The following is a 12170-nucleotide window of genomic DNA, read 5'->3' as shown; positions in this document are numbered from 1 at the left end:
TCAAGGTTTACAAAGTGCTTTGTAGCACATTTGATCAATTTTAAAAACTTTTTTGTCGGGGGCAGCTAGGTGGTGCAGTGGATAGAGCACTGGCCCTGGATTCAGGAGGACCCGAGTTCAAATCCGGCCTCGGACACATGACACCTACTAGCTAGCTGTGTGACCCTGAGCAAGTCACTTAACCCCCTTGCCTAGCAAAAGAAAACAAAGAAAGAAAATTTTAATAACTTTTTATAAGCTTTATAGTGACATGGGTATGTTACATCCCTCAGTGGAATGTAAGCTCCCTGAGGCCAGGGACTATTTCTTTTTGTCTTTGCATCCCTAATGCCTGGCATAGTTTCCTATTTAGACAGGAGTGAGAAGGACATTGCAGTTGGAGGAAAGCACATGAGCAAAGGCAGGAGAAACAAGCAGAGGGTTATATTATTTCTGGGGCAATAATGAGTAGGTGAGTGTCATTGAAGCAGAGAGTAGTGTATGGTGGAGAGCAGCGGCAGACAGACGCCAGGAGCGTAGGCTTGGAACACATTATAGATGGCCTTATATAACAACCTATGAGTCTGAACTAGATCCTATAGAGAATAGGGAACCAGTGACGGTAAATGAATCGAAGTCGTCATGGTTTGTCTAACCATTTCCAAAGCCCTTTCTGTACTCACCTTTCACCTTGGTTCCCTCCAATTACACCCTCTCTCACTGGAGGCACATTAGTCTTTTCCTTCTTTTCAGCCACTCAGTCCTGGGAAAAAGAGCAACTGTACCACCAAGGTCAGATTCCTCTGGCTGGTTTCCCAGATATCAGAGTCTCTGAATACCCCCTCTTTCCTATAAACCTCCCCATCCTAGAATAAGAAGCCATTGTCCAGCCCCCCAGGCAGTGAGGGCAGGGGGTCAGCGTACACACTAGTGCCCATAGAACTGAAAAGCCACATCACCCAAGGGGTAGCACCATGTTGACAGAGTTTGATCTGAAATTCTTGTTCATTTGGGAAGGGATGGGAAGCACACTGCCCCCACTGGACTTGTGGGAAACCTGAAAGATACAGAGAAATGCTGAACGAGGAATAAGAAACATTGGGTTCTAACCTCAGTTCTTTCAGTTGTTGATAATGTATTCCTGAGTAAATAATTCTCTCTCTCTCTAAGCCCCAGTTTACTCATCTGTAAGATGGGAATAATTTTTAAAACAATTAGTTCTGCAACAAGGCAAGTTAACAGGTGAAGTAACATAACTGAAAGGCTTTGCAAAATTTGAAGTGTTAAATATAAAGCAGTTATTAACCTCTAAGATCCATTTCAGTACTAACATTATATAATTCTATTATTATTATAACAGTTCTAAACCTGACATGGTTCCGTGAGCACAATCCATGGTGACTCAAGGTTTGGCAAAGGAATTAGAATTATAGAAAGGGTTGTATCTTTCCACACAAGAGCTTTTCACATACTTGACAAAAGCAATCCTTACATCATTATTTTCACTAACCAAATTTATTATTTCTTTCAATGACCTGTGATTCTAATGGGGGAAGATATTCTGCAAGGGGATGAGATTTGAACTTAACTTTGAAGGATAAGGAAGAGGAAGTACATTCTACAGTAGGAGAGAAATGGCATGAGTAAAGGGACTCCTTTAAGAAATAGGTAAGCAACCCACCTAAAGACTCAGTTTGTGATGGCCAGGGAGGAAGAGAAAGCAATGATAGGAAGTAAATGTTTAATAGATTTTGGAGGACCTTGGAAGCCAAGCTGAGAAATTTGGATTTAATATGGTGTTAAAAAAAAAAGGAGCCATTGTAAATTTGTTGATTCCCTGTGGGTGTGGGAGATTAAATGAAAGGATAAATAGGGAAATTAAATGACTAAGATAGAAAAGTCAACTGACAGATTTTGAATGGTTCAGCCAAAATGACCTTCTTTCACTGGCTCCTATCCTCTTATGGGAGAAAGTTTGGCCGAGTCATAGAACTTCTATGAGGCTCATTTTTAATCTCTATAAAGGCTTTGAATTAGGTCCTCTCTAAGTTCCCATTCTGCTGTAATGTACTATGATCCTCTTTTCCTTCGTTCATTGTCTAGGTACTGTACTAGGGTCTAGGGTACAAAGAAAAAAAATGATCTGCTGAGGAGAGGGTTAGATAACATGACCATACATAAATCAATACAAAAGCAATGAGATTTAATTTATCCAAAGACTTGTCCTGTTATCAGTCAAAGAATAAACCTGTTAAAAATAGAATTCTGAGGGATTCAGGCAGGGTCTGAACCATTTAGTAATCTTCACTCCAAGCCATTGTCTGAGCTTTCATCAAGCTCAGAACGATGGCATATTAGTTCTAGCTTAAAGTTGACTTGGTAATTAAGGAAGTTTCTTTGATTGCTTTTTCTAATTAACCCAAATGAGTGCTCTCCCTTCTGCACTGATGTACTTGGTATTGGAGTTTGCTGCACAGGCATTACCAGCCAATGAAGGGGAACCACAGAGGCTCATTTTGAAAACTCAAAATATACTTGTTCCCATTAAAGTCTGGAGGAGGGGGGCGCGGAGCCAAGATGGCAGAGTGAAAGCAGTGACTTGCTTGAGCTCTCCTCCAAACCCCTCCAAATACTCATAAAAAATGGCTCTAAACAAATTCTGAAGCAGCAGAACCCACAAAAAGACAGAGTGAAACAAATTTCCAGCCCAAGACAAGGTAGATGATTGATCAGAAAGGTGTGTCGCGCCTGGCTGGGAGCGCAGCGCAGCGTAGGTGCACAGGCCGCAGCGTGGGCAGGCAGGCTGCAGCAAACCTGGAGCAGGCCTCAGAGGACTGAATCTTGGGCAGCTGTGGAGGTTTCCAGATTCCTCAATCCACCAATGCCAAAGACAAATTAGAAGGTCAGTGGGAAAAGTCTGTTTCTGTCGGTGCCTGAGAAAGGAAGGCTGCGTTTCAGCTCCATTCCCCAAGAGCGTGGCCCTGTGGGGGGGCAGCTGCTTCCCGAGCTTCTGGCCCACAGACTGAGGGGGAATCCAGTGGCTGATCAGAGAGGGATTGCAGGGATCTCTTTGCCAGTGCTGAGGCAGGAATCTCTTCCTTTGCCCATGTTTGGATCTGGGCCACAGTTCTGGGCAGTGGTGTTGGGGTGAGGAGGAGCGCTGGCTTGGTGGAGCTTGTAGTGATTGCGGAGAGAAGCCCCTCCTCACAGTTACAGGACAGAAAGGAGTACTTGTAGTCGCAGGCCAGGAAAGGAGTAAACACCTTACCCCTTATCATACCACCTTGGAAGAACTGAAAATTTACAGGTCCCTACAAGTATCTCTGAAAAAACAGCTGTACAAACCCCCGAAGCTTGGGACAGTACATTCTCCACATTGGAAGCAGATTCGTACCTTACAAAAAGTTTAAAACTCAAGTAATTGGCTGGGATCATGAGCAAGCAGCACAAAAAGAGTCAGACTATATTATCTTACTTTGGTGAAAAAGAAGACCAAAATATACAACCAGAAGAAGACAACAAAGTCAAAGCCCCTACATCCAAAGCCTCCAAGAAAAATATGAATTGGTCCCAGGCCAAAAACGATTTTGAGAAGCAAGTTAGAGAAGTAGAGGAAAAACTGAGAGTGATGCTAAAGGAGACCCAAAAAAATACTGAAGAAAATAACACCTTAAAAAATAGCCTAACCCAAATGGCAAAAGAGGTCCAAAAAGCCAATGAGGAGAAAAATGCCCTAAAAAGCAAAATTGGCCAATGGAAAAGGAAGTCCAAAAGCTTACTGAAGAAAATACTTCCTTAAAAATTAGAATAGAGCAATTGGAAGAGTGACTTTATGAGAAATCACGACACAAGAACAAATCCAAAAGAATGAAAAATTAGAAAACAGTGTGAAATATCTCATTGGAAAAACAACTGACCTGGAAAATAGATCCAGGAGAGAGAATTTAAAAATTATTGGACTATCTGAAAGCCATGATCAAAAAAAGAGCCTAGACATCATCTTTCAAGAAATTATCAAGGAAAACTGCCCTGATATAGTAGAACCAGAGGGCAAAATAGAAATTGAAAGAATCCACAGATCTCCTCCTGAAAGAGATCCCCAAAGGAAAACTCCTAGGAATATTGTAGCCAAATTCCAGAGTTCCCAGGTCAAGGAGAAAATATTACAAGCTGCCAGAAGGAAACAGTTCAAGTACTGTGGAAACACAATCAGGATAACACAAGATTTAGCAGCTTCTACATTAAAGGACCGTAGGGCATGGAATATAATATTCCGGAGGGCAAAGGAGATAGGATTACAACCAAGAATCACCTACCCAGCAAAACTGAGTATAATCCTTCAGGGGAAAAAATGGTCATTCAGTGAAATAGAGGACTTTCAAGCATTCCTGATGAAAAGACCAGAGCTGAATAGAAAATTTGACTTTCAAATACAGGACTCAAGTGGAACATGAAGAGGTAAACAGGAAAGAGAAATCATAAGAGACTTATTAAGATTGAACTGTTTACATTCCTGCATGGAAAGATGATATTTATAACTCATGAGACCTTTGTCAGTATCAGGGTAGTTGGAGGAAAAAAATTATATGTATGTATATGTAGATAGATAGATAGAGGGCACAGGGTGAGTTGAAGATTAAGGGGTCATATCTGGAGAATAAAATTAAGGGATGAGAGAGGATTATATTTGGAGAAGAAGAAAGGGAGAGGTAGAATGGGGTAAATTATCTCACAAAAAAAAAACACAGAAAAGTCTCTTACAGTGGAAGGGGAAACAGGGGAAGGTGAGAGGGAATGAGTGAATCTTATTCTCATAGGATTTGGCTTAAGGAGGGAATAACATACACATTCAATTGGGTATGGAAATCTGTCTTACCCTACAGGAAAATAGGGGGGAAAGGGGACAAGAGAGCAGGGGGATGATAGAGAGGAGGGCAGATTGGGAAAGGGGTTAATCAGAAGTAAATACTTCTGAGGAGAGACAGGATCAAAAGAAAGAATAGAATAAATGGGAGGGCAGGATAGGATTAAGGGAAATAGAGTTAGTTTTTCACAACATGTCTACTATGGAAGTGTTTTGCATAACTGCATTTCAATGAGGGTGGGTGGGGAGGGAGGAAGAGAGAAAATTTGAAACCTAAAGTTTTAAAAACATGTTTTAAAAAAATGTTTTCACGTGCTACTGGGAAATAAATATAGGAAAAGGGGTACAGAAGTCTATCCTGCCCTACAGGAAAATAGAAGGGGAAGGGGATAAGAGAAGGGGAGAGAGATAGAAGAGAGGACAGAGTAGGGGAAGGGATATTCAGAATGCATGCCATCTTGGGGTGAGGGGAGAGGGGAGATGGGGTAAAAATTTGGAGCTCAAAAACTTGTGGAAGTGAATGTTGAAAACTAAAAATAAATAAATTTATATTTAAAAAAAAGTCTGGAGGAATAGAACATGAGATTTCACCTTCCTTTCTTCAGTGTTGCATAATGGGAAGAGCACTAGAGCCCAGAGGTCTGTGTAGCTAATCGCACTTGGTCCCACGGTCCCTTCTTTGGGTCTCAATTTCCTCATTTGTAAAATGAATTGGTTCTTTTGTCCAATACTTATTTTCTCTCTTCAATGCAGATCAACACTAGTTCTTCAACTTCTGGTCTTAAAGAATTGACAGACATTGAGCCTGCATCAATGAATGAGTGATCAAATCATTTATTAAGCATTTACTATGTATCACAAGCAGGACTAGAACCCAAGTGTGCTTAAGACTTTGCACACCAAAAACTTGTAAATGTTTGCTGATTTACTGACCAAATAAGCAAAAAATCTTCGTTTAACTGGGTTGTTGTTTCTCTCTCCCCCTCTCACTTGCTCTCTCACTGTAGCTCTGGTTCTTACAAAGAGGCTAATGACTAACAAAGAAAAAGGAAGAGAGAAAGGAAATGAAGAAGAGAGAAAGGAAGGGAGGGAGGAAGGAAGTAGGGAGTGAGGGAGGGAAGGAAGGAAGGAAGGAAGAAGAAAAAGGGAAGAAGGGAGGAGAGGGAGAGAAGGAAAGGAAGGGGAGGAAAGGAGAGAAGAGAAAGAAGGAAAGGAGAAAGGAAAGGAAGAGAAGGATTGATTGTTGCCCTTCATGCTTGAACAGGATCAAAACAACATCGCTATGCTGGGGTCAGTGCACATTGTGTCCTACTCAGGCTGATCAGATCATTACAAGCTCAGAAGGTTCTACCACAGGTCAGGCAAAGAGTCTATATGAACATTTGGAATGGAGCTGTCTCTAAATTTGAGCATCTCACATTTCTTTTGAGCTACTTCAATTCTACTTTGCTCATAGAGCATAGGACCTTCTTTGATGTGGGCATATCATGCTGGACAGTCCTGTGCCAGCGTCTCCTGTGTCTCACAATTGATTCCAAAGTTCTTCATGGAGACCTTGAGAATGTCCTTACCTCTGTGTGAATGCTTGCCTTGTGTGAGTTCTCTAAAATAGTCTTTTAGGCAAAGGTGCATTTTGTCAAACATGGCTAGCCCATTGAAGTTGTGCTCTCTGCAGGAGGGTTTGAATACTTTGCAGTTCAGCTTGAGAAAGGACCTCAGTGTCCAGTACCTTATCTTACCAGATGATCTTCAGAATCTTCCTAAGACAATTCAAATGGAAGTGATTCAGTTTCCTGGCATGGCGCTGGTAGACTGTCCAGGTTTCACAGGCATACAACAATGAGGGCAGCACAATGGCCCTGTAGACCCTTCAGTCTGGTAGGTAGCCTAATGCCTCTTCTCTCCCACCCTTTCCTTCAGAGCCTCTCAAACACTGAGCTAGCTCTGGCAATGCACGCATAAACCTCATCATCTATATGTACATCCCTGGAAAGTATGCTGCCAAGGTAAGTGAACTTATCCACAGAATTCAAAATTTCTTTATTTGCAGTAACCAATGGTTCCATGTATGGATGGTATGATGGAGAACCTCTGTTTTCTTGGTGTTAATTGTTAGGCCAAACTTAGCACAAGCAGCAGAGAATTGATCCATACTATTGTGTCTCAGTGTCAGAGGCTGCACTGAGTACACAATCATCTGTGAACAGAAAGTCATACACCAACTATCCCTCTACTTTAGTCTTGGCTTGTAGTCTTTTCAAGTTCACTAATTCACCCTCAGTGTGGTAGCTAACCTTGATGGGTTTCAATCTTCACTGAAGGCATCTGACAACACTGCTGAAAATATCCTGCTAAAAAACACAGGAGCAAGCACACAGCCCTGCTTTGCTCCACTGGTTACTGGGAAAACACAAGAGCATCATCCAGAAACCACGCAAGCATGCCATCATGAAGCCAGCGTACAATTTTGATGAACTTCTCAGGGAAACCAAGTTTTTCCAGGATCTTCCACAAGCCTTCGTGACTGATGGTATCAAGGGCCTTGGTCAGATCAACAGATGTTGTGTACAGGCCTCCATTATGCTCCTGGCATTGCCCTGGAGTTGTCAGGCAGCAAACACAGTATCAGCCATTCCTCAGCCTTTTCTGAAGCCACGCTGGCTTTCAGGTGGATGACCATTCTCCAGGTGAAGAATCAGTCTATTAAGGAGGACTCTGGGCAAGAATCTTGTTGGCAATGACTAAGAAACAGACCCCTTTATGATTGTCCGAGGACAACCTATTTCCTTTTCTTTTATAGAGATGGACGATGGAGGCATCCTAGAACTCCTGGGGGATAACCTCCTCTTGCCATATAACCTGGAAGATTCCAGTCAGTTTTTGTATGAGCAATGGACCCCCTGCCTTGTAAATCTCAGCTTCAATAGAATCAATACTGGGCTCTTTGACACCTGAGAGGAGCCTACTGGCATTAAAGACCTCTTTTTCAGTTGAAAGTTCAGCTAGAGAGGGAGTAGATGAGGTAGATGGTCAGTGACGTCAGCACTGGTTGATGGTGGTCTCTCCAGAACGTCACGGAAGTGTTCAGCCCGTCTCTCTAGGCCCACGTTCTTAATTCTAATCGATGTGGCTCCTTCAAGAGCCTCTCAGTTTGAGTGGTTGAGAGGCACCACAAATGGACTTCAGGGCATCAATAAAGTGCTTTGGATTGTTACTATCAGCATAAAACTGAATTTTATCTGCCTTTTTACTGAGCCAAGAATCCTGATCTCTCTAAGCTTCCCTTGCACTTTAGGTTTAATGGAGTTAAATGCTGCCTTTTTTGAGACAGATGAACTATCCTGCTGGTAAACCCTGTGGAGTTCTGGTTTTTCACTTAGCAGCTTCTGGATTTCCCTTTAATTTTTGTCAAAAATAATCTTGATGTTTGCAGGTGCTCTGGCCTGGATGAGTAAATGTGATACTGTACACCCAGTCTTTAAAAGCTGCCCACTCCTCTTCTGCTCCACTGTTGCCAGCCATGTGTTGGCTCGGCTTTCTCTCCAACTTAGCAACACGCTGTTCGTGCATGGAGAAATTATCTAATCCGTTGACATTAAGTCTTCTGGTAGTCATCTTGCCTTGGGGCTTTTGCTTTTGTTGAATGTAAATATTTAGCTTGAAGAGGATAAGTCTATGCTCAGTCCAGCACTCTGTGCCATATGTTTGCCTCACATCTGTCTATTCTCCTAACAGTGACATAGCCTATTAAATGCCAGTGTTTGCTGTGAAAGTGCATTCCATGAAGTTCTGTTGCATTTAGGTAAACAGAAGACAGAGAAGATCATGAGATGCATGAGTTTTCAGTAGTAAGTGACCTTTGCTGTTGCTGTTTCCAGCTTCATTCTTCCCAAGGACTCCCTGCCATGTCTGATAGGCCATGTTTATTCTGGCATACTGGTTGGGTTTTTATCAATTTAATACTCTAGAGTTAGGGATATGGGTCAAAGGCATCTTCCTGTAATCTATGAGAGGCAGTGGGGCACAATGGATAGGGGCTAGATGTAGAATCAGGAAAGCCGAGCTTGGAATCCAGACTTACACACCTACGAGCTAAGTGATGCTAAGGAAGCCTCTCTGACTTTCAATTTCCATATGTGTGTTGTTATTCAGTTTTTTCAGTCATGTCCAATCCTCTGTGACCCCATTTGGGGTTTTCTTGGCAGAAATACTGGAGTGGTTTGACATTTCCTTCCCCAGCTCATTTTACAGATGAAGAAACAGAGGCAAACAGGTTGAAGTGACTTGCCCAAGATCACGTAGGCAGTAAGGGTCTGAGGCTTGATTTGAACTCAGGTCTTCCTGACTCCAGGCCCCTGTACTACCAAGGATAATAATAGTCCCCACCCTCACAAGGCTGGTGTGAGGATCAAATGAGGTAGTAGATATGAAGATCTTTGCAAATCTTCAACCTCTATATAAATGCTAGTCATTCTGATGATGATTCCATTATTATTAGCATTGTCAGATTTTTATTTTAGGTTAATGATGTTAATATTAGCTTGAGAGGCATCTTGGTGAGGTGGCTAGAAGGGTGACCTCAGAATCTAAAAAAGCCCTACCTCTGACACATACTTCCTATGTGACTCCAGGAAAGTCATTTAACCTCTGTGTCTCAGTTTCCTTATCTGTAAAATAGGGATAGTAACAGCACCTACTTCCCAGGGTGGTTGTGTGAATACAATGAAATAATACTTGCAAAGCACTTCATATATCTTAAAGCACCATATAAATGCTAGCTATTATTTCAGACATGGATTATAGATCTAGAGCTGGCCATCTCGTTCACACCCTCTGATTTTCCAGATGGGGAAACTGAGGCCAAGCTGAATGACTTGTTCAAGATCATGGAGATAGTAAACATCAGAGGTGAGATTTGAACCTAGGATGTCTGACTTCAGAGTTCTTTCCACTATTCATGCTGCTTCCATTAATTCTTTTCTTTTCCAGGTCCTTCTTCCAATTCAGAAAGTATCTTTAGGCGGGATGTACCTTCTGGCACCATGAGCAACTTGGCCAAGAGTAACACCGACTTGTACCATCACTACAAGGTGCTGGCCCCCAAGCTGCTGGAGGAAATCGCAAGGCTCCTGATCACCTGCAGGAGCTTGGGCATCGTCATGCCCAGGGGCATGAAAAACATCTTCGAGTTCACATGGGAGGAGCTTATCATGGAGCCCCCCAGCACATCAGCATCCAAGATCTCCGGCCTGGACGTCTGTTTTGGACAGGTCTCTTCTGTGGAGTTGTCTTTTTCTGCCGCCTCCAGGAAGCCCATGACCAAGAACTCACCATCGCCCCCAGCCTTCATCCAACCGATGCCCAACAGTTATCGGGTCCTCCAAAAATTCCAAAAGAAGTCGCTCCACCTGCTGTCTGAACTCCTCTCCCTGAAACTGAAGATGATGACAGAGTCCTCGGCAGGTGAGCCTGCCGCGGTCCCCCAGCATGCCCTCTAGGCAAGGTTTAGGTTACCTAGCTCAAACCATGCATTTTATAGATAAAAAAAAAAAACCAAAACTGAGGCTTAGGGTAAGCAACTTATCCAAGGCTGACTGCTCTAACCACTACACTATTCTGCCCCTCTGCTGGAAAAGTTTGGGCCCTCATATTCATTGCACAGCCAGTCTCTCTACTCTGGAGTCAGATCCCACTTGCGACAAATCATTTCACTTTCCTCATCTGTGAAATGAGAGAGTATGAACAATTGTGGTTCTTCTTGGGGGAGGGGGAGATCCTTCTCCGCTTTGGAGCATATCTACCACTTTCTCTTCCTGCCCTCCCTTCTTTTATTCCTTTTTCTTCTTCCCTTCCCCAATACCCCCCCTCCCTCACAAGCGCAAGGTAGCTGATGAAGAAGTGAGCAAACCCAGTCCAGATTTATGAGAGAGAAGACTAGCCCAATTCATTTTTCCTTTACCTTAAGCCCTGCCCGCCACTTTTCCATGGTCCATACCTGGAAGAGCTAGTGGGGGAGAGGATATATAGGCACAGCAACACCAGGAGACTGGCCAAATTAAGAGTCCTAATTGAGTGGCTACTTCCCGGATTTCCCCTCTGCTAGTGCCTCTCCTTTGCTCTTTCTCTTTAAAAAACAAATGGTTTATTCAATCAATTAACATCAAGCATTTATTATGTGCCTCCTATGTGCCAGGCACTGTGTTAGGCACCAGGGTTCAAAGACAGAGATGAAACTTTCCCTGCCCTCTTACTGATGTAGTTGGTTTTTGCAGCCCTTGTTTCTGGAAATACCTTCCCTACTCTGCCCTCTCCACTTCTACCACTGAGTCCTTCCTTATAACAGAGAAAAATACTTCCATGAAAAATACCTGATAGAATGGCTTCCTTTGGTCAGTGGATTCAACACTGTGACCTAGTATGGCCCACCTCTTTGCTGAAAGGAGGGAGGTACATTTCATTATCTGTTTATCGTTCCCCCTACTGTTTGTAGAGAGCAAAATATAAGGCATGACAAGGTGAATGAGCCAGAGTCCTACCATGTAATGGGAGATAAGGCATGGACCCAAAATGGCGGACACTATGCGAGTGCTGGCTGTTCTTTTCTAAGGAGCCCCCTCAGAGCCCTGTGCCTCCACTTCCCCCAGACCTCCAAACTTATCCTGTCTACTCATTTCCAGGGCTGTTTCACCTGGTTCACTGGTATATTGCAGGGAGAAAAATAATTCTTCTTTATTCATTTACAGGTTCAAGCCCCATGGATGTTTCAAAGCAGTTTGTTAAAGCCAGCCAACAATTGCATCTCAAGGCCAAGGAGATAATTTTAGAGTCTATTCTGGACACAGTTGGACTGGGGAAAGGAGGTTTGGCAAGATAATTCAATCCCAACTTCCAGAGGGAAGGGAGGAACCCAATACCACCTCCATTTAAGGCTATTGAGCTACCAAGTTGTTTTTCTTAAAGAAAGAAGGATGTCTGTCTCCCAAGTGGTCTCAAAGAGGAGGGTGATTTTTTTTTCAGTCATAAACTGAAATTTAGACAGAAATGTAACCTTCTCTCAAATTGAAAGGCCTTTGCCTGAGGTTCCCAGTCTCAATGACATAAATGGAAAATCCTACTGGATGGGTATAGCCGTATCTCAACCCTACATGTAGTCCCCTTAAAAAACTGGGGAACCACTAGCTTTGATGCCAATGGTCAATGGTTTTTATTGTTAACATTCCCCTTTCTGAAAGCATTTTTTCTCTTTTTTAATTGAATTTTATTTTAGACTCAAATATCAGAACACAAATACAAAATAGAGGAAAAAAACATCATAAACTTAAATATT

General features: G+C 42.7%; 1 protein-coding gene across 1 annotated transcript in view; it reads left to right on the top strand.

Annotated features, from left to right (window-relative positions):
• Nucleotides 1–12170, top strand: part of CUNH3orf20 (chromosome unknown C3orf20 homolog) — an 87921-nt gene that overhangs the window by 6276 nt on the left and 69475 nt on the right. The window contains exons 2-4 of the mRNA XM_078151682.1: nt 298–437; nt 9822–10306; nt 11587–11703. Of these exons, the coding sequence (XP_078007808.1) occupies nt 298–437; nt 9822–10306; nt 11587–11703 (742 nt within the window). The remainder of the gene's footprint in view (nt 1–297; nt 438–9821; nt 10307–11586; nt 11704–12170) is intronic.

Source organism: Phascolarctos cinereus, unplaced genomic scaffold, assembly GCF_003287225.1.
Source record: "Phascolarctos cinereus isolate Bilbo 61053 unplaced genomic scaffold, phaCin_HiC Scaffold_4;HRSCAF=312, whole genome shotgun sequence".
Lineage (NCBI taxonomy): Eukaryota > Metazoa > Chordata > Mammalia > Diprotodontia > Phascolarctidae > Phascolarctos > Phascolarctos cinereus.
This window is presented reverse-complemented; position numbering and strand designations above follow the sequence as displayed.